The sequence below is a fragment of the Melanerpes formicivorus genome, unplaced genomic scaffold, assembly GCF_026170545.1.
Source record: "Melanerpes formicivorus ecotype bairdi unplaced genomic scaffold, bMelFor1.0.p_v2 SCAF_4, whole genome shotgun sequence".
In the NCBI taxonomy this organism is placed as follows: Eukaryota; Metazoa; Chordata; class Aves; order Piciformes; family Picidae; genus Melanerpes; species Melanerpes formicivorus.
In genome coordinates, this window is record NW_027142356.1 from 17,520,010 (window position 1) to 17,541,650 (window position 21,641).

The window sequence follows — 21,641 nt, forward strand, 5'->3', positions numbered from 1 at the left end:
CGTATGCCGCCAGAGCCGCACCCCCATGCCATCACAGGGCCCTCGGCCATGCGTTACTAGGGTGAAGTACCGCTAACGCGGGAAAGGAGGGCTGCCGAACTGCTGCCCCGCCTTGGCACAGGTCGCCCAATGGCAGCTGAGATGCGGGCAGCCCCCGCCAATAGGGGCCGAGGAGGGGGGGCCGCGGTGGCCGTGAGGCTGGGTTGAGCGGCCGTGGTAGCAGCGGTTGTAGCTGGGCAGTGTGTCGGGAGGTATGCTGGTCGTGGGTGAGGCAGGCGGGGCGCAGGGCCGCTCTTCTGCAAGGCCGGTGGCAGCAGTCGGTGGCGGGACCGAGCCGATGCAACTTGTCGGCCTCTATGGGCCTGGGATGGTGGGGAGGATATTCGTGGGAACGCTTCTCGTCTGGCGTCGGTCTTGCCCCAGCTGTGCGGGGGCGGTGGCCTGGTGGGGCCCAGCTGAGGAGCGCTACCTGGCCCGGCCCGGTGCTTGGCCTGGCGGCCTTTTTTGTCTCTGGGCCGGGACGCTATTCTTTATGTCCGCTTGGTCGTGGCCTGGCCGTACGGTTCGGGTTTGTCGCCTCATTTTTTTTTGCGCCCAGCGGTCGGTCGGGCTGTTGAGGGTGTGTGACTTGTGCCCCGGCGCAGAAGCCGCTTTCGTGCGTGTCCGTAATGGATAACACGATTTACTGCCCAAGGCTGCAAAAGCCAACGCCCTGTCAGCGCTGATGTCTTTCCTCAAGACTCGTATTTAGCGTGCCACGGGCACAAAAGTCTATTCTCTCTTTGAACTCTGTCTTCTTCCCCACAGGCTGTTTATCGATCATTTATATTTGGACAGAACAGCGTGCAGTAGGAGCCCTAAGATATGCCTAATGGTGCTGGTCTAGCTTTAGTACAGTAAAGGTGGTTTCGTGAGCAAAGCAGGGGCAGGAAACTTGGTAAAGCCATGTGAAGTTAAAATCGTCTCTCACCATTGTCCAAAAAAGGATGTTAATACTTAAGTTTTACCTTTTTTATTTAAAGTGTAACTTCACACTAGACAGTTTCTGTACTTAAAAGACAAATCTACCGAGACATTGTAGACCTGTCGTTTTCACTCTTTTTCTTTCCTGTCACCCAGTTTTAGTTGTTTTCCCATCTCTTGTTTTACAGAAAAGATTGCTTCAGTTCTCTTCTGTATGTTTTTGCTCTACTAGCAAAGCTTACTTATTTTACTTGGCTTTCATGTTATGGGTCCACCTTCCTGAGACTCTTTAGCAGGATCCATGTCTGGTGCATGGTAATTATGACAAAGCATTATCCCAACTCAGGGAGAGGAACTTCACCTGAGATGTGTGTGAAGTAAATCCAAGTTACTAAGGTCTGTTGGAAGTAAGCTGGATACAGCAAAGCACAAATACCATTAATGTTCTCAAGTCAGGCTTGGATGCAGAAAAACTTGGGAACCTTTTGTGATTCTTACTTTTCCAAAACTTCCTCAGGGTATAGAAGGTCTTTCTAGTGTAGAAAATATGATCTTCCAGTCCACTGTAAATTTGTTTTGGCATTCATCACTTTGGTCTCTGTTTTTCCAGTTTTCTTTGCTGTTCTGACACCTCTGTATTGCTGTACCTTGCACATGCAACTCACTGGTGTCTTATTTTTATCTGAATGTTTCTTAGTACAGAACCTTAAACACCATCAACATTTAGCTGAGTAATCTCTTTAATCTCAAAAGGTGGTTTTAAGTAGTCGGTTCAGTAAAAATACTGATTTGTACCATTTTGAAATGAACTTATATGTAACATGGAAAACTAAATCATCTTTGTTTTCAATCAGAATTAAGGTCACACCTTTCTGTATTGAGTAGTAATTCTAAACTTGGTGGGGATAATTTTAATTCAGTCAGTTTTTGGCTTGGTATGATGACTTCCAAAATACAGGGTTTAGTGCTTAAGAAACAACATACACAGATCCTCCACCATGCTGTAGTTCTTCCAAGTTCTTTCAGTTAATCAAATGCTGTAGTTCTAAATGATGTTTGCATGCTATCTGAATTGGAAGTTATAACACTGACTGCTTGCTTTATTTAAAGATAAAACACATTTTTTTCATACTTTCTGTGAAGTTAAATGATTTAAGCTGCTTTTAGCAATGCAGCTCTCTTTTTCGCACCAAGTAAGCTAACTGTACTGAAATGAAATGGAGATTAGATGATTTTCAGAAAAGTTGTGAAACAAGATGCAGCTGAAAAGACAAATGGATTGATCTTTTGGTTTTATTTAAAAAAGTAACATGACCTGGCAGGCTAGGTGATTAAGTATGGCTAACTAAGTCTGGTTTATGTTTGGTTGCCTTCTACCCCTCCCCCACCCCCCAGGAGTCAAGTAAGGATGCCTTAAGAAGATAACTATGGATAAATATATTAAAGTGCGAAAGATTGGAGAAGGATCCTTTGGGAAAGCAATCCTTGTCAAAGCTAAAGAAAATGGCCAACAGTATGTTATTAAAGAAATAAACATCTCTAAGGTGAGTGATTCTTGTTAGTTACTGTTCTACTCTCTTTGTATTTCTGTTCTCAAAAATTCTTTTCCTCCTAAAGATGTCAAGTAAGGAGAGAGAAGAATCAAGAAGAGAAGTTGCTGTACTGGCGAATATGAAACATCCGAACATTGTCCTGTATAGAGAGTCATTTGAAGGTAAGATACGCTAGAATCCGAAGTAACGATGGTGACTGTGCACTACTTACTGTATGTAGTTTAAAAGTCAGTATGTTTTCTCTTTGTAATCAGTCTTTTTCATAATTTTATTACTTCAGTGCTTTTGGGTTGTATTTTTTTGACCCTTCTCCTGCACATTTAAAAATAATAGTAATTTTTAGAAGTGCAAGAATTAAACAAAAATGTTCATGTCTCTTCCTTACATGAATATATTTTGATGGAATCTTAAATGGAAGCGTTATATTCTCGTTTCTCCAGAGTGTATGCCTCCTTGTTAGTTGAGTATACTGTAACAGCTTGAATACCTGTGTAGGTTAAATATACCTCCAGTCTAAATTTGGGTATTGCAAGAGCAATTTTAACTGAAATTCTGTTGTCTTAGAATGCAGTCTTCAGTAACTGCAATCATATCATTGCTTTCAAAGCTGGAAAAGCAGATGGGACTGTTTACTTCAAGCTATGAAGGAAGGAGAAATAGAGCTCCCCATTGTTTGCGCAGCGAATGCTATAGGAAATGATCAGATCAGACAAAAGATTCCAAGAGCCTGTCATATAGGTTAAAATACTGTTTGAAAAAAACTAAATGTTATTTGAGATACTACTTAGGGACACAACTGTTTTTTCTTTTCCTCCCTTCCTGATGACTTTCATATGTCTTTTGGACACTTTTATAGTCTTTCATTCATTTAGAATTTTGTGCCATAGTCATATTGCACATATATGCCATAGTCTTCTGGTTTATAAAGCCATACTTCTGTCTTCTATGTAATTGAGGCCTGTTCTTTAAGACTGCTTTTTTCTTCCTGTATTTCTTCTTGCAAGGTAGATTCTGTAATTGAGTTTGAACATACTGATTTGGTTTATAAAAGAGAATTATTTCAGCAACAGTTCTGCAAGAAAGCCAGACTCCTAGGATCATCCATTATAATCATACAGATTATAAAGCTTAGCCAAGATACAAACAGCTGCAAGCATAAAAGAAAAACCCTGATTTGATGTTTCAAAAGTCAGATTTCAGAAGCATTCTGCAGGAGTGAAGTTTAAGTGATTTAGATGGCTTAACTAATTTTTATTTTGTTTAGAGTTTAAGTGTTATGATTAACTCCTTTAATAAAATAAGAGCGTTTCTTTTGAGCAGAACATGATTAGTTTTATGCATTTATTGAGCACTTCTCCAAAACCTGTTTAATATGTGAGTAATGTAGTTCTTAGGATATTGGTAACTTGAAATTTGCTTCTGCCTAATCTGTTTTTTTTCACCAGTAACTGGGAAAGATTGCACTTGGGACCCGAACTGTAACTTTTAATGAAATGTATTGTATGTATACATACCTCCTAGTGAAAACTTGCATAGGGTTTTTGGAAGTCTCCCTAAATTTCATGCAAAAATGGGAAAATAATTGCCTCCATCTGTCATTGTTTGCTGGAGGTTTTGTTACTGTTCTTTGGTCTCTGAAATGAACTGCATGTCTGGTATAAGAACTAGTGATTGTTTTGTTCTTGCACTTAGTGCAAGTAGTACCTTGTCCAGATGAAGATCCAAGAAATAATTAGGAAAATAAAAGCAACTACCTAAATGAGATCTCTTTCCTTTTTTTTAGGGTAGGATTTTGAAAGCAGGTTGAAGAATTCCTTTTATATTGCAGTTAGAAAGTGACACCTTTAATTTCTTACTGGTTTTGAACCACATTGCGGTGTTGATTCAGCACATGTGATTTAATTTTATTTTTTTCTCTTATTTTATTTTTTCCCATCTCTCAGAGATTTGCAATATTTGGAATATTACAGTAAAGATGTCTTGGGTGGGTTTTTTGTGGCTTTGGGAGTTTTTTGGTTTGGTGGGGGTTGTTGGTTTGGTTTTTTGGTTTTTGTTTGTTTGTTTGTTTGTTTTTGGTGTGGGGAGGGTAGTTTGTTTTTTTCCTGAAGTACTTTTTGGTTTTTGTTTTACAGAAAATGGCTGTCTTTACATAGTGATGGATTATTGTGAAGGAGGAGACTTATTTAAAAAAATAAATGCCCAGAAAGGAGTCTTATTCCCTGAAGATCAGGTAACAGCAAGCTGCTGCTCTGGTGTTTTGTTCCATTATACTTTTAAATGAGTTTTAAATTATTTTGGTTTAGTTTGGTAGATATAATCACTTCATCTAAAAGAAAGTTCTGAAATTGTGATTCTTGTTGCCATCAGTCACAGTAGTATCTTTAAAAGATAATTTAAAAGTAGCTGGAAATCCTGGGTGTGTTACTTGTATAAGATACTTGGAAAAAGAAGTTGGATGTCTTGCAAAGTAAACCAAATCTGAATAATGAAAAATGCTGAAGGACAACATGGATATTTTCAAACCTTTGAAATGGTTATTTTAAAAAGTGTACATAATGGCACAGGATTTTTGTTTTGAAATAATAATTTATCAGAACTATACAATATGAAATACAGCAATATGTAGGTGACAAATAAAAAGTTTATTTTTCCACTAGAAAAATATTAGTATTGTATTGGAAGTATATTAGCATGTTTTATACCATACTGGTTATAAAGTCATTTGTACTGTGGGAGAATCTGGAATACATGGGAGAATTTTATGTATGAATTTGCTTAAATAAAGTAAAAACGCTTTATGTAGGATTCAGGTCATTTTGTTTAAAAATCTGTTTCTATGCTTTTGTGTCTGCAGCTGGTAGGATCTCAATTTACCTGTGGTTTAAAATGTTTGTATTTGGTCTGTTGATAGTGTTTAGAATAGGGCAATCATGAAACATTTTGGATATAATTGGTAAAACCTCGTTTTGGGTCACATCTACAAGAAGAATCTGAAGTAGAAAAGGGAAAATTACACCTTGCATTATACTGTAGCTTTGACATCTATGTGCTTCTAAGTTGAAATGTGAACTCTATTCACATGGAAAAGCTCTTGCAATTGGTCACCTTTTATAATGTGATCTTCAAAATACTTTTCAAAAAGGGTTTTGTTAGCTTGCTTATAATCTTCTAGTTGTATGTGGTTTGCCGTTTTTCTCAATGGCATCATCTACTTTTGTACATTTTTCTTTTTAAAGTAAAATATGTTGAATTACTGTGTTTGGCTTTTTAGGACTCTTGGTTGATTGACTGCAAGAAAATGTGTATTGGTTACAGCTTTGTGGTGACATTACTTTTTTAATTATTCTCTGGTATAAATGAAGGTAGGCTTGTGGAAAGAAGATAAAGTCTTATAATTGTAGAACTGATTTGATGAGATTTTCAGTTACATAACTAGGAAAACTTCAAAGAAATTGTACTGATAATTGCATTTTATTTTGTGCTTAGATTCTGGATTGGTTTGTACAGATCTGTTTAGCATTAAAACACATACATGATAGAAAAATCTTGCATCGAGACATAAAGTCACAGGTAGGTAGGTAACTGGTTTTTAATTAAATTTACTTCCAAAGTGATTACATTTATATCTTGCTGGTGTAAGTTGGTGAATTATGCAAAGCAGTCTTTTTATGTAAACAATTCTAATGCTGGAAACATGTATTTTTTCTGGAGTTGTCTGGAAGTGATTTATATGCTATTTGTACTAACAGATGAGGCTATTTGGTGAGGCTACTTGAGTGCTACTCATACTTATGTGCAGGATAGAAAAGGTTATATTTTAAAATGTATAATAATGTTTAATTTTGATGAAGTAGGATTAGAGTAAGTCCTGTGCTTCTTAGTAGTCAGTAAGTCAGTAGCTTCAGGGTGACTGGTAGAAAATTTTATTCTTGCCAAAAATTGTTGAGAATAAAAAGCGGGCAATTGTATGAATGCTTTAATTAACAGACTTCTTAAAATTTCTGTATCAAGAACATATTTTTAACCAAAGATGGAACAATACAGCTGGGAGATTTTGGCATCGCCAGAGTTCTTAACAGGTAACTCCTTTTTGATGCTATTTTCTCAGCTTAATCTAAATTGCTATGATGTAGGAGAACACAGTCTCTGCACTTTGTGTGAGTTAACTAGTTAACATTCCTTCTTATTTTTTCTTAGTACTGCAGAGTTGGCTCGCACTTGCATAGGAACACCGTACTATTTGTCTCCTGAAATATGTCAGAATAAACCTTACAACAATAAAAGGTACTAACAAACATATTAGTAAACATTTTTGGTAAGGTGATTTATTTCAGAAATCTAAAGCTGTTCTGTTTGTGTGGTGGTGACCAGCTCCTGGTTCATCTTCCTACCCAAGGAGGTACTGAGTGTCACTGTAGAAGGCTGTGCAGTACAAAGCAGTGTGATGCAGAGATGACTTATGTTAATGCTCCTGAGTTCTGGATCTAGCTGTGTTCTTAGGCAAAAGTAGAACTGTAATCACCTGCACACTGGTTGTACTGCTTTAACTGATTCAGTACGAATGTGAAACTTGTTAAGGGTGAAATCACACAGATGGTAATTGGATTCCCTAAGCTCTTGCATAGGTGACTCAGCTTGCTTCAGGTAACAAAGTCATACAGATACTTTGCTTATACATTTGCTGTCCTGGCAGTAGGTTGTATCTAGCGACAACGTTCCTAAGGTAATGGAAGTGGTCATTAATCAAATTAGTCTTATACTGCACTAAGCTGCTGCATCCATTGCCTTATACTAATTTCAAATGGTTTCTTAAAAGATAAAAAAATAGTACGGTTGTTTGCCCTTTAGTATCTTCCATGTGGAAAGGAGAGCCTGTAGTGACTCAGTTGAGCAAGTCAATGGTAGAGAGTAAACTTGCTTTGAGAGTTGTATTTGCTGAACTTGGTGGCAAGTTTTGGGCCCATTTATCATTGTTTAATTCAAAGACCTCAGAGAAGTGTATATATTTTTAAAAAGCCTTTGTTTGTATGTTGTCTATTTTCTGGTTGGTATGGTTGAGATAAAAAGGTGAAAATAAAATCTGAAGCCAAAATAACCTCATCTGGTTTTTAGGTTGCCTTTATTTTTGGTTGCTCAATTGTGGTTTTGTGTGGGATTTTGTGGTTTGGTAGGAAGTGGAAGAGGTACATATAAGGGAGCTTATACATACTCAAAGCACAACGTTTTGCTTTTCAAAGATAGATTTCATGGGTATGAGTTACTTGGCAATGTTACATCTAGAGCTAATTCTTAGGATGCGTTCTTTTTGATTTAGTGATATCTGGGCCCTTGGTTGTGTTCTCTATGAGATGTGCACACTTAAACACGCAGTAAGTAGAAACTTTTTTTGTCTTTAAAAGAATAGTGGGTTTCAAACAGGATTTTTTCCTTACTTTGTGCAAAGATATTTCAGTAGATGAAAGGCATTCATGATGTGTATTTAAAACTACCCTCAGCATTTGCATCTTCTCTTCCTGTACTGACCAACGTTTTCTATCTGTGTTCTGGTTCATGCTTATCTCTCCAGAAGTCTTAGCACTGTACATTTTGGGTTTAGTGTAGGTTTTTAACAAGCAAAGTTAGGTATAGAAATTCTTAGATGTTGTAACAAATGATACTGTGAATAGTATTGCTTTCTTTCAAAAACCTTGACTTTTTCATGGAAAGTCTGAATTCGGACTGTCAGCTTTTGTGCAGAAGGATTACTGCATTTCTGTTTAGAGCAGGGATAATTCTTAGAGAAAAAGCTCCCAAGTTAAGAGAGTTTTTTAGTGTGGGGTTTTGGGTTTTTTTACCTTTAGGTGTGTTATTTCCAAAAATGTATCTTTATAAACAATTTCACAGTTAGGAAGGGAGGAAGAAAAACTGATTTCTGTCTTGGTTGGGTTTGATGGTTTGGTTTTCTGTTCTGTTTTGGTTTGGATTTGTTTGGGTTTTGTTGTTTTTTGTGGGTTTTTGTTGTGTTTTATTAAAAGAAAAATAATAATATGAAATAATATGAAAATTGGAGGGAAATCGAGGGTTAAGAATTTAATTTCAAAATTTTGTAATTTCTTATTCAATATTTTCTGTGGCAGCGATATTGTTTTTCTGAGAGTTTATAGCAGTAGATTGTTTTCTGGGAGCTAGGTGATGGGTTGTTTGGTTATTTTAGTGTACAGGAGAATTGAAATGGTGCATTCTGTTCCCTGAACTTAAGCTGAAGTCTGGGCATTCCTGTAGATTTGACACTGAATGAGTGCTTTATGTTATTTCCTTCGAAATGTGCCTTCACTAAAAAGGGCAGAAGCTATGCGATGGTTGAAAGTATGTAGGAGAGATTATCCTTAATTATATATTATTGTCAACCTAGATCTTGAGGAAAATAATTATTTGTTAGCAAATTTTGTATACCTGCAGTATGATTTATAGTCAGATTACTTGGCAGCAGATGTTTTTAAACTGTTGATGTAAACTATTGATGGCCTTAAAAATTTATGTTGAGGCAAGGGAAGGTATGTTGTTTCCTTCATGTGTATATGTAGCTTTGCAAGTGGAGAGACAGGAACTAAAATCTAGTAACTGTTTTCTGTCTTATGTGATACAGTTTGAAGCTGGTAACATGAAGAACTTGGTACTGAAGATAATCTCGGGACCTTTTCCTCCTGTGTCTGTGCATTATTCCTATGACCTACGCAATCTGCTTTCACAGTTATTCAAGAGGAATCCTAGGAACAGACCGTCAGTAAACTCCATATTGGAGAAAACCTTTATAGCCAAAAGGGTTGAAAAATTTCTCACACCACAGGTATGGCTTAGTTTTAATTCCAATTTTGCTAAAAATATCTTTATTCCAATATTAATACGCAACATGAGAAATGAGAGTAATGGCATTCCCTAGAGCTTTTTAATAGAGGCACTGTCAGTTGAGGAAAGAGTTTTAGTGTGAACTGTGAAGAAAAATTGTGGATTGCTGAAATGTTTGGTAAAAAAAACAATTCTGAAGAGCATTGTTTTGGTGGTTTTCTATGTAATGAGGAATCATGAGTGTGATACTTTGTTTAGGTATGCATTTTTTCATAAAATGGTGCTGCTGTCAGTGACTTCAGCACTGCTGGTTTATCATACTTCATCCAATCCATTTTTGTTTGGGATTTGGAATGGTTTGAAAGTGTGTTCTATGAAATATTGCTAAGTAATCTTTAAATTTCTTGATGCTTAAATGTACCACATGTATATAACCTTGAAGAAGAAATTTCTCACTTCTCTGTTTAAAATCTCTTGATATCATTTTACATCTGTTCATGTCTTCTGAATATATCTAATCCAAAGAGATCAAGATTAACAAGTGAACAGTAGCTCTGATATGAGCAGTATAGACAGAGTAAGGACATGGAGGAAATTACTGTAAAAGGAGACCTCACTAAGTGTAAAGAATTCTAATGGATTCTTACTCTTTACTAAAGTTTCCTGGGAACACCGTATCGTTTAATTGGTTTTCAACTCTATAAGAAATAGATTTTCAACTAATAATTGTTCAGATTAAAGTCCTAATGAAAGGTAGAATTCAGAAGTCTTTGCAGATAAGCTTGTTCTAACTTTTACAACATTAAAAAAAAATCAGATGAAACTCTTAATTTATTTTTTTATCCTGGAGCTAGAATGGATATGAAATTTTTATTTGGAGTTAGTCAGGCAAAATATAATTAGGAATAGACTACTACTAGATGATAATACTAATTCTTCCTAGAATGAGTGCGAATAGTAGCACACAACTTTTCCAACTGAATTACTAACATGTTTGACTTGGGTATCTTTCTTAGCTATCTTAGATAACTTTCTTCTAGACTCTTAACTAGTTCATAAAATAGGTGACATGGACCACCCAGAAGTCATGCCTTTTAAAAATTGAGTAATTATGCAAAAATGTTAGAAAGTACTGAATCCAGCTTCATATTAAGGAAATTTATATAGATACATAAAAATTAATTTAGTGATAGTAAACTGAATAAATCAATTTGAATATTTGTTTACATTTAAATCAACAGTAAATAGCCATCAGTTGGATGCTTTTTAGGAGTGGCACACTTCCTTGCAAAAGAGTTATTTCTAGCTGCTGTCATATGTGTGCTCTTGCCTAACTGTTCAACTTTTTGTTTAGCTTATTGCAGAAGAATTTAGTCACAAAATCTTCCACAAGTTTGGACCACATGCTGCACCAGGTAAATAAGTATCAGAGTATTTTTCCTTTCAGCTCTAGTGAGGCAGTGCATGTAGCTATTTTTTTTTTTTTTTTAATTAGTTTTGGTGTGTTCTAGAAGTTTAAGGAAAAAGAAGGAAGCAAATTTACCCACTCTGGATGTACATAGGGTACAAATGGTGCAAATATAAACTATGATCCTGTAATATTTTAGGTGTATTTTTTCCTTTTGCAATATGCTACACTTCCAAATTTAAGGAGATAATACTGTGTCTTGTAAAAATGTGGCAAGCTTCTGTGCAGATTCCAGGTTTAAGCCATGACTTTGGCCCAAAGCAGTAGAGTTTCTGGTAGCAAATGAGATAATGGTTCATTTTGTCAGGATCTTCTTGCCTTAATTAATTTTCCTCCATTGTTTTACCCTTTCCCCCCCCAATTTTTCTTTCCATTTATTTATTTCTTTGTAACTGTTTGAAGCTGTGATAAGTGCTTTAGTGTCTTTTGACTGTGTTGTGTATTTCTCTGCTGTCCTGTGACTGCATGTTAATAATCCCTGCTAACAAGAGAATTAAATCCACAATCCTACCGTATTTTAAGGAACTCAATAGGGAAGACAATATCCTGAAAGGCCACTGAAGCTCTTCTAGGATTTATAATCTGCTGACATTAGCATCACAAGTTGCAGTCCAGCGTTGTTAGTGGAGAGAGGCTTGTCTTTCTGTGCCATGAGGAAAACTTTTCCCTGTGTTTGTGACAACTGAATGTTACAGTTAGTAGAGGATGAGTCACACTGGAAAACTATATATGCACTGTTATGTATTTTGTAACTACTTCATTAACTATAATATAATAGTAAAAGCAATTTACTGCCTACCACAGCAAAAGCATAATACTTACGCACATGCCATCAACCCCAGTAGATAGAATAGTATGCAGTGGAGCATAATCCAGACTCCAAGATGGGAAGGCACCAACTCTTAGCAGGCTGTGTCCCTGTGATGACGATGATGGTTGGTTGGTTGGTTGCCACACAGTATCGCAGGATCTGTTACATACTGAGATGCATCCTGCCACATAGGGCCAGTTTATGCCAGGAGCAGGCAAAACACAACCCTTGGTAATGTAACCTAAATAGCTGTAAAACAGGGGTTTTCTCATTCCAGCTAAAAGACCAGCTCAAGAACAATCACTGTCTTCAGCTGCACCAGCTCACAAAATCACCAAACCTGCTGCAAAATACGGAGTGCCTTTAGCAATCAGGAAATCTTCTGATGCACCTAAAAAGCCTAACGAGAAGAAGCTATTGACTAAATCTAGGCAGGTAAGAAGCCAAATTACTTAAATTGAACCATTTTGCTCATACAGAATATATCTAATCAACTAAACCATGGCACTAAGTACCTCATCCAGTCTCTTTTTAAACACTTCCAGTGATGGTGATTCTACCACCATACCGTATTTAAATTCTAGGAAAATACTCTTCATTCCTTTTCAAAATGTCTTTTATGTGAATACATGCATCTGCAGAGAAAGTAGTAATTGAAATGCTTGGCTTACCTCATTGCTGATACTATTTTCTAGTTGGTTTTAACATAATGATGTTTGGAGACTGCTGCCTTGAGTTAGGTTTATAATGCCGCTGCTGAATTAGATGTGTTTTTCATGGATCTAGTTCTTTTGTTGCTGTTCGCCAGTCAAAGATAGTGTAAGTTTGTCAGATATACCAAGATTATTGATAGTGGGTAAGAATTATGGCAACTTGTTAAAAAATAATAGCAAATTGTCAAAACATGGAAAACTTTTTTTTAGCAGTTTTTTTTCTAATGTGTTGTCAGCCAGAGAAATGGTCATTGAAGGTGGAGTTTCCCAAACTTTGTTCCCTGAGCTAATGAAAAAGTCTTCTGTATGCCTTCATGCAGTATTTTGGACATTTCTTCTAGTCACTTTCTCTGTAGTCCTTTGCTACATAAAATTTTTGGGTTTTCTCTCTTTGTTTAATTACCATACATGTCAAGCAACTAAGCTCCCACTTCAGCAAGAGAGCTAATGGAGATTTTCTTCTGGGGATAAGTAGCATTTTTGTTCTGGTCATAGTGTTTGGTTGGTTGGTTTTGGGGTTTTGTTTTATGGGTTTTTTTCCACCTCATAGTATTTTGGCAGCCTAACACTCTATATTCATCCATCTGTCAAGTTTGATAGGTGGATAGAAGAATTGTCTTTGAGGTAGAGGTTAAAAAATGAGGTTCAGAAATTATTGGGGGTTTAAAGAAAAGCTTATTGATAACAATGAGCAAAGCCTTGTTGGCTTGTGATAAAGAGTTTGAAAATGAGAGCAAGAAGGAAATAAAGAGGGTTTTTGGGTGTCATCATGAAACCTTGCATATTTCATCTTTTAAGGCTTGGTTGTGCAGCTAGTTTGTTTGCTGCTCTTCATTTTCACCAGCCAGCATTGATCAAACTTGCATATAGACTTAGTTGCAGGGTAGGAACTGAGGAAATACCCTTTTGCCGCATGTAAGCGGTCAGCAGCTGCAATTCTAAGACATATTCTTCATGCAAATTATACCTCCTGTCAAGGGATGAGAGGCAGGATGGTAACTGGCTACAACATAATGTAAATTTTCTTCTTTTTCCTGCTGTTCCAATGTCATTGCACTACATTGACTTGTCTCTAAAGGCTTCTGTCTTCTGAGTATTTTTCTTTTTTATTTGATAGGGTTTTAGGTCATCAAAATAAAACAGTATGTAGTTCTCAGGAAAAAAATGTTAGCAGCATGGTTTATTACACACAGCTGCCTTCTATACCAGGTATTCAACACTGGCTATATTCTTCTCTTCTGTTGGTTAGTTTCTTAGGCAATATTGCCTAAAGATAACCTAATAACTCTGTTCTTCCAATACAAGAGACTCTTGGTATCTAAGGGCCCCTGAAGACTTACAGGAAAAGACTGTAATGCAGAATTGTATTGTCAGCAAAGAAAAATTAAGACAAAACATTTGAAAATTACAGAGTTTTTAGTAGAAGATGAGCAAGTACAATCGCATTTACACATAGGTTCTAGCAGTCTTTTTATTGAAAACCTCCTGAGTAATTATTTTCAACCTTTTTTTGCACATACTAAATTCTGAGTTTAAGATTTATCATTTTTCTGATCAGAATTTTTCTCTTACTGTGGCATCATACTATCTAATTTGAAGTTTCACCTTTTATTCAGGCTTTTCCATCTCCAGTGAAGAAAAATAATCCAGGAGAAGAAAGGAGGAAAATGTTTGAGGTATCATTATCTGTTAATTTTCAAACTAAGCAAAAGATAAGTCCAGAGCAAGAATGACAAAATAAAACCTTCAAACCTTTCCTCCTTCTCATTTTTTTTTTCTTTCCCTAAACATTATGTAACAGTGCTTTATTTTATTGTTAATCTTTGTGGATATGCACCAGCAACTGGAGCACTAACCTATCTGGACAAAATAATGGCTCAGTACTAACATCAAATGACATGCTTATTTTTCAGGAACCTTCAAAAAAGAAAAGGTTAGAAGTGCCTGAAAAAGAAAAACGTCAGAGAAATCAGGTAGATGAGATCCTTGAGAATTTCTTTTTCCAACTGTAGTAATTTCAGTGAAATACCTTCTACTGTGGTGTGTAGGAAGATGGATTAGATTGATTTCCTAGTTGCTTAACGTGTTTAATCCTTACTCATTGCAGAGTTTACTGAAGGCAGATGAAATGAGAAGATTTGAAAAAGAAAGGGTAAAATATGCTTAAAATGTGTTATTAGTGAAGTTCGATTTTCACTCGGTGATTCTTGGAAATATATTTTCCTGTATTGTTTTCTCCTTCAGATGGAACGAATGAACAGAGCCAGGGAACAAGGATGGAGGAATGTACTTGGTTCTGGTGGAAGTGGTGATGTTAAGGTTGGCAGCAGATGCAGAAATGTGGTGTAGTCTGTTCCCTCCCCACCTTTGGCTATGTGGCATGGTCTTCTTTTTTCAGAATGATCTGCTCTTGGAGGTCAACTTTTGGGGTTGCCCATTATAAATCTATGAATGATTTAAAAGCAACTGTATAACAGAGTCTCTTTCCTGGCTTTTGGAGATCATGTGCAATTTTCATTTTTCATGCTTAACTACGTTTCAGAATCTCTTCTCTTTTTGCGAGTAATGGTTTTCATGCACCACTTTCTTTTTCCACTCCTGCTTTTGCTGCTATTCTTGTGCTGGATCTATGCATGAACAGCTTCTTTTACATTCAAGTTTGTTCTTGAGTTCTTATGCTGAAATCTTTCTCCACATTCTCATTATGATCATGGACCTCTTTCCCAGTATTAAACACCTGGTTCTAACATTCTTTGTTATTTAGCAATGTAAATGCTTATATATGCTGATTTAATTATTCAGGAGGAGGGTAAAAAATCCTGAGTAAATCCTGATTGGTAAATCATTTAGTCATTTGCCTCTTACATAATTTAATTACTTAGTGTAGTCTGATTCCTGTGACAGTTTTCTGTGAGGAATGAACAAGTACTTGACCAGGTTTCAGTAGCTGCTTATATATTATTTCAAAACAGACATCTTTGGAGGTGTGCCACATGTCATATAAGTAAAGACTAAATATAAAACCTAATGTAAACACATTAGACTTTAAAAACTGTTAGGTCTTGACTTCATTTTAAGATCAGATAACATCATGTGGTTCTTACGTCATCTTTCTCTCTCAAGATGGAACTGGCAGGCACTCCATACAAGATTCCATGTGACATAGTGTATCAGTGTTGTCATGTTTGGATGATGTTTCAGATGACCTTGTAACAGTTTTATTGCAAGATCCTCTGCAAACCTATGAAGTTGTCTGCTGTAGCTACAGCTGCACTTCTATCAGTATTCCTAGTCATCTAGTGAAACTGAGGATCAGTAATTGTGTGTATCTAAGCATCACTGATATAAAATGTCACAGCAGACATGCCTAAAAATTCATTGAATTGTCTTCTCTAAATTGGGTAGTTCAGCAGAGTTTTTATTGCAGGCTGTTAGATTACCATTGCTCTAGACTTCCATGTGCTGTTAGAGTATTCTTGACTTAATTTTACTTTTCTTCTACATGAAAACCGTGTATCCAGCAACTCCCTGACAGTGCTGTTGAGTAGCTTTGTTAAAGCTTTCCGATAATGCAGACCATAAGGCCTCTTATGAAGGCATGGCAGGGTCATGCACTTTATGGGTTTCTTTTGTTGTCTTTTTGGGTTGGTTGCTGACACCTGTTTCTGAGGGAGAGTAGTGAAGTAGCAAGGACTTGGCTTTGGGTTTGTGGTTCTAGCATGGGTTGTACCTGTTCTGCAGGCTGTTGATGAGCACCTGCTTCATAGCTTTTGCCTATAAATTGATCATCCTGTTTCTTTAGATAATCCCTTTGAAAACTGAATTCTGATGATAGCTGGAACCTGAAATGGTGTCCAAAGCAAGACTTTTCCTTCTGTTTGTAGAAAGTATAGTTTCATACAGTAAGTTAATAAGGTGAACAACATACCTGCATATTTATTTGAATGCCTGGATAAATCATTCTTGCTACTCTATCATATGGACTATTGGGAGCTATTGATGGGAGTCAAGCAATTCAAGATGTAAGCTATATTTTGTTGTCAAACATAATCTGTTCAAGAGCTTCTAAGTAGGCTATCTTAAACTTGTCACATCTGCACTCACATGTCTGAATTTATTTAAAATGCTTAAGACCACTCTGGAAGGAACATTGATACTTGTTAAAACAAATTCCATAGATTCCCTAAGATGGACTATTTGACTGCTTCCTGCAGGTGTAAAAGGGAACATTTTGATGCTTGTGCTGACAACCTTAACCTTATTTTGCCAGTTTCACATTTTCTGCTTCCATCCTTGGCTAGTACTCAGCTGCTTGCAACATCTTGTTTTGTTTGGTTTTTTGCTTTGTTTTATTATTTCTTTTACATGAAAGTGTTCTATAAGAACTCAGAATCTTTGAGAATGACAGGGATAATTCATGTGAAACTTAAGATAGATGTTCCTCTGTTCTGAGCTTTAGTAGAGAATTCTGGGTGCAAAGCCAAATTATAGATTGTTAGCAATGGTGATTCTCAGTGAAATCTCACTTAATGCCATTCAGCAACCTTGGAAGTGTACTTAAAAATTTCCGGTTTCATAAAAAAAATTGATGTTTGGCTATAAATCACTCACCAGTACTGCAGTTAGTACTGTGCTGCTTTCAGCTTCTGTGCTGAAACTTTGATTTTTGCCGTGTGGAACATCTACCTTCAGTCACACTACAGTGGATTTGCTACCAATAACTTTGAAAATATGTGAAAGATGTGTAACTAGACGGAGGGAAAATGATGTTTTGTTATGGAGCGCTAACAGAATAATAAGTTTTAATATGTTGCAAGGCATATTAATGCTTTAGTTCTGCTGAAGAGGTGAAAATTTGAAGAACTTGTGAAAAAAACAAACACTGTTCCACTCAATCTCTTCTGATTTCCAGGCACCGTATTATGGCGGTGGAGGTGGTGTCAGTCCTTTTCCTGTGCCTTCCAGAGGACAATATGAACACTATCATGCTATTTTTGACCAGTTGCATCAGCAAAAGGAAAACACTAGACTAGATGAAGCCAAACTAAATGCAAAAGTACAAGGCCGAGAAGCTGCTCAAAGGTATGGCTGCCTTCCATTCGAAGCTACATGTGATATGCTTTAAATGAAAGTAGTGAAAGTTACTGTACATATTTGTCTGCAGAGGAATTCCACATGGAATACATCCAGGAGCTCCTAAGGGGCCTGCAGGTCATCACCATTTACCTGATGCTGATGCAGTTAGGAAAAAAGTGAAAAGATTGAAGGAGGTGTCTAAACAAGCCAATGCAAACAGGTTGGACTGTGATGATCCATAAATCTGTCCCTACGTGTTAGATTCTCGTTCCATGTCTTGTTCCATGTAGTCAGAATCGCTTTTATCGATTGCTACTGTGCTGTCTGTTTCTGTCTTAGTCCCTCACAGACCACAATTCTTTCAGAATCAGTGGAAAACTTGGCTTTCCCTAGTAGTGGGAAAAATTGGTTTGCTAACAGCTGCAACTTGGCTTGATGCAGTTGCAGATAACATTGTAAGCCTTGTCCATTGCTTTTCTTCATAGCTCCACTTTTTGTGTTACCTGTCAAGATGCTTACTTCTCCTGTCATCTGAATCTGACCGCTGTTGCTACATCTAAGCATTTGATTCTAGCATAGGACAGTGTCTAGAATTGTTAGCTGCTGTTTATTGATTGGTGGAAAACTTGCACAAGTATATGCACAAAACATAGAGTATTTACAATATGCACAAGTATTTACAATTAATGAACAGCGCAAGAACTTCCCCTGGCCAAGGACCAGGAAAAGCTACTAGCTTCTCCCCCTGTGCCCTCCCCCTTGCCTCCTGTACAAAAGGGATGAGAGATAGAAGCAGAGAAGTTAATACTAGTCACAACAAAAGCAGTGCAGCCAAGGTCAAGCAGAAGCAAGTTAGTATCTCCTAGCCTGAGGAAGCGAGAAGAGAGAAGAAATTGTTTACATTACTAGCTTAAGTCCATTATCTTTCCAATAGGATTGTTTAGAATTATCATTATTTTCCTTTTTATGCACAATAGCGATTTGTTTACTTTTTACTACCTTGTGTTCAAGATCTGTGAAAAATTTTTAAAGACATAGCCTAAAACTACCACAGCAAGCTAAAATGTTTATAATTTTTTTTAATAGTAATTCAGGCTGTTGTGAGCTCTTCTAAAATTCTTCCTGATACAACTCAATACCGGAAGGTGCATTTTCCCAGATGATGTAGATGCATGTTTTTATCCTCCTCTATTCTCCATGCTGTGCACAAAGTGCCACAGTCCTCAAATCTTCCCTATGCTAGGAAACACTGCCTCATGCATTAAACAGTATCACTGCTACTGTTATACTTGTCTGTGCCTGGGTAAACTGTTCTAAATGTGTTAAAACTAAGAGGAACTGTAGAGGGCTCCAAATTAGAAGTAACATGGAGTTCCTGAAGAGAAACTGATTCAGTAATTCTCAAATAAATGAACTTGAAAACTGTAAATGGAAATGCAGTGCAGAAGTTTCTAAATAGGTGGACTTTTAAAATTTTCTGTTTTTGAAGTGAATTACAAAGTGTTTGTACTTTATTACTTGGAAGTCATTTTATTGACATAGAATAGAATAAACCAGGTTGGAAGAGACCCTCAAGATCATCGTGTCCAACCTATCATCCAACACCACCTAATCAACTGAACCATGCAACCAAGCACCCTATCAAGTCTCCTCCTGAACACCTCCAGTGATGGCAACTCCACCAGCTCCTCGGGCAGCCCATTCCAATGAGCAATCAGTCTCTCTGTGTACAACTTCCTCCTAACCTCCAGCTTAAACCTCCCCTGGCACAGCCTGTGACTGTGTCCTTTTGTTCTAGTCTACCTTTATTTCTTTCCTGAACTTGATTTTTTTCAGCTGAATGTGAAAAGTAAAGCTAAGTGTCCAGGATGTTTATCTCAAGCAAAGAATTTAAATAATTGCAACTTTCCTAAAGACAGTTAACATAAACTAAATAACTTGAGAAATTGTCCCCTTGAGTTGCAGTCTTCCTGTGTACACTATTGTAACTAAAGCAAAGCTAAGTATCTTCAGCAATCTTTAAAAAGTCTCTCTTGTACAGAAATGCAGCCTCAAAGAAATCTAGTTAGAATGTGTTTTAGCAACATGAGTCACTCAGCTTCAGAGTGGGGAGAAAAATGTACATAAAATTTAGTTGAAATAATTTTTTTCCTGTGAATTTGGTTTGAGATATGGATACAGAGTTTTTTGCTTGGGAAGCTTCTCTCCAGCATTACAAGCTGAACTTTAGCTATATGACACAGGCTTGGGTATATTTCACTGCCCAACAACTGAGTTCATATGTAATTAACAGTTAGAGTAAAAATCTTAAGAGTGAGTCCAGTATGTGTATACAAACTTAACAAGTGTTTGTTTCTTTACTAATAACACCTGCATGGATCATCGTGCTTTCTCAGAGCAGCTACAGCACTTGCTTAATTATATCAAAGGAGTTTTATCTCTATCTTCCTTCTAATGAATCATAGCATATGGAAGACGCAAGGATGTTTAATTAGTGTGCTGATTAATTTATGCATTGCTCGCAAGAGCTCCTGTATTGCAAAATGATTCTTTAACAGTCTCAGCCTGATGGGTTATGGCTATTGGCTTATTGCAATTTCCCACCTGTTGGTGGACCCCCAGTACTCTTCGGTCACGCTAGGCTAGTCGAACCTTGGAAGGGAGATTGTCATCATTTCACCGTTTATTAGACTACTTTACACCACTGCTCAGGTTTTTTTGATAGAAAGCTTCCTCTGAGTGCATTTCTAAATGATTTGTCAGAAACAGGCTCCTCTGCAAAATGACCATGTGTGTACAGTAGGAGACTTGCCAGGTGCTCAGTTACAGTAACTTAACATAGCCTTCTTGTCTACCTAAGCAGGTCCCTGACCTGGGATAGAACATGTGACAAAACCCCATCTTGTTATGGCTAATTCTAAAGTAGGAAAATTCTTTTACAGTCCCTTTAAAAATCAAACAAAAATTCCCCATTATCCCTCAAAAGGAGTTGCCAGAACCCTTGGAAAATTCTAGCACTCTACTAACTATGTAAGTGGTAGAAGCTTTTAGTCCAAACATAGGTCAATCTTGTAAGTCTGCTGCAGTACTGACCTTACTGACTGACTCAGGTGATGAATTCTTGCCCATTTCTGATGGAAGGAGTCTTCTGTTTCACAACTTGTAGCACTAACGAATCAAGCTGAGATTTCTGAAAATGTAACTGTTTGGACATGAATTTTTGTTTTGACAACCAGTATCTGGAAGGACAAAGTAATGGTTTGGGGTTTGTTTCTTGTTGTTTGGGTTTTCTTGATTTTATTTTATTTTTAATTGTTGTTTTAATTTAGCTGAGGTTATTATCCTCCATTTTGTGGAACTCTGGCTTCCATTTTTTATTACAAAAGGCATTTTTATGAAGATGTCTTCCTGACAGATATTTTACTTTTTTTCTGTATGTTCTAGTTAGAATAAATGCAGAGGGATTTTTTTCAGTGTCTTATTTCAGAGACTTTCATCTTGCTGTATTCCAATTACTTAGGCAAAAAGGATGGATAGCTGCAGACAGAGCTGTGCAAGTTGAAGAATTCTGGCAACGAAAGAGAGAAGCCATGGAAAACAAAGCTCGAGCTCAGGGACACATGGTATGGAATCTTGTCTTCCTACGTATATTAACGCTGCATTATGCTTTAAGAATCTTCGAAGTAGTACCATAACCATGAAATACTGGCTAAAGTGCTGGGTTCTACACATTGGCCACAACAACCCCATGCAGTGCTACAGGCTGGGGTCAGAGCGGTTGGAGAGCAGCCAGACAGAAAGGGACATGGAGATACTGGTTAACATCCTGCTGAACATGAGGCAGTAGTGTGCCCAGGTGGCCAAGAAGGCAAATGGCATCCTAACCTGTATTAGGAACACCATGACCAGCAGGAGCAGGGAGGTCATTCTGCCCCTGTACTCATCACTGGTTAGGCCACACCTTGAGTACTGTGTCCAGTTCTGGGCCCCTCACTTCAGGAAAGATGTTGAGTTGCTGGAACGTGTCCAGAGAAGGGCCACAAAGCTGGTGAGGGGTTTGGAACACAAGCCCTATGAGGAGAGGCTGAGGGAGCTGGGGTTGCTTGGCCTGGAGAAGAGGAGGCTCAGGGGAGACCTTATTGCTGTCTACAACTACCTGAAGGGAGGCTGTAGCCAGGTGTGCGTTGGTCTCTTCTCCCAGGCAGCCAGCACCAGAACAAGAGGACACAGTC

At 37.4% G+C, this 21,641-nt stretch overlaps 1 protein-coding gene across 19 annotated transcripts in view; it reads left to right on the forward strand.

The window, feature by feature from the left end:
• NEK1 (NIMA related kinase 1) overlaps nt 1-21,641 on the forward strand; it is a 45,041-nt gene that overhangs the window by 961 nt on the left and 22,439 nt on the right. For 2 of the 19 annotated variants that reach the window (XM_068137109.1, XM_068137111.1), the window contains exons 1-17: nt 72-251; nt 2,359-2,507; nt 2,581-2,677; nt 4,649-4,746; nt 6,003-6,086; nt 6,528-6,595; nt 6,714-6,800; nt 7,831-7,885; nt 9,142-9,342; nt 10,696-10,756; nt 11,898-12,055; nt 13,950-14,009; nt 14,247-14,306; nt 14,441-14,485; nt 14,578-14,652; nt 17,246-17,415; nt 20,930-21,032. In XM_068137109.1, the coding sequence (XP_067993210.1) occupies nt 2,391-2,507; nt 2,581-2,677; nt 4,649-4,746; nt 6,003-6,086; nt 6,528-6,595; nt 6,714-6,800; nt 7,831-7,885; nt 9,142-9,342; nt 10,696-10,756; nt 11,898-12,055; nt 13,950-14,009; nt 14,247-14,306; nt 14,441-14,485; nt 14,578-14,652; nt 17,246-17,415; nt 20,930-21,032 (1,539 nt within the window). In that variant the 5' untranslated portion in view covers nt 72-251; nt 2,359-2,390. Of the gene's footprint in view, nt 1-65; nt 252-1,160; nt 1,360-2,358; nt 2,508-2,580; nt 2,678-4,648; nt 4,747-6,002; nt 6,087-6,527; nt 6,596-6,713; nt 6,801-7,830; nt 7,886-9,141; nt 9,343-10,695; nt 10,757-11,897; nt 12,056-13,949; nt 14,010-14,246; nt 14,307-14,440; nt 14,486-14,577; nt 14,653-17,245; nt 17,416-17,497; nt 17,630-20,929; nt 21,033-21,641 lie in introns of those variants that run through there. The other 17 variants (XM_068137115.1, XM_068137096.1, XM_068137099.1 and 14 more) reach the window with 17 other exon arrangements.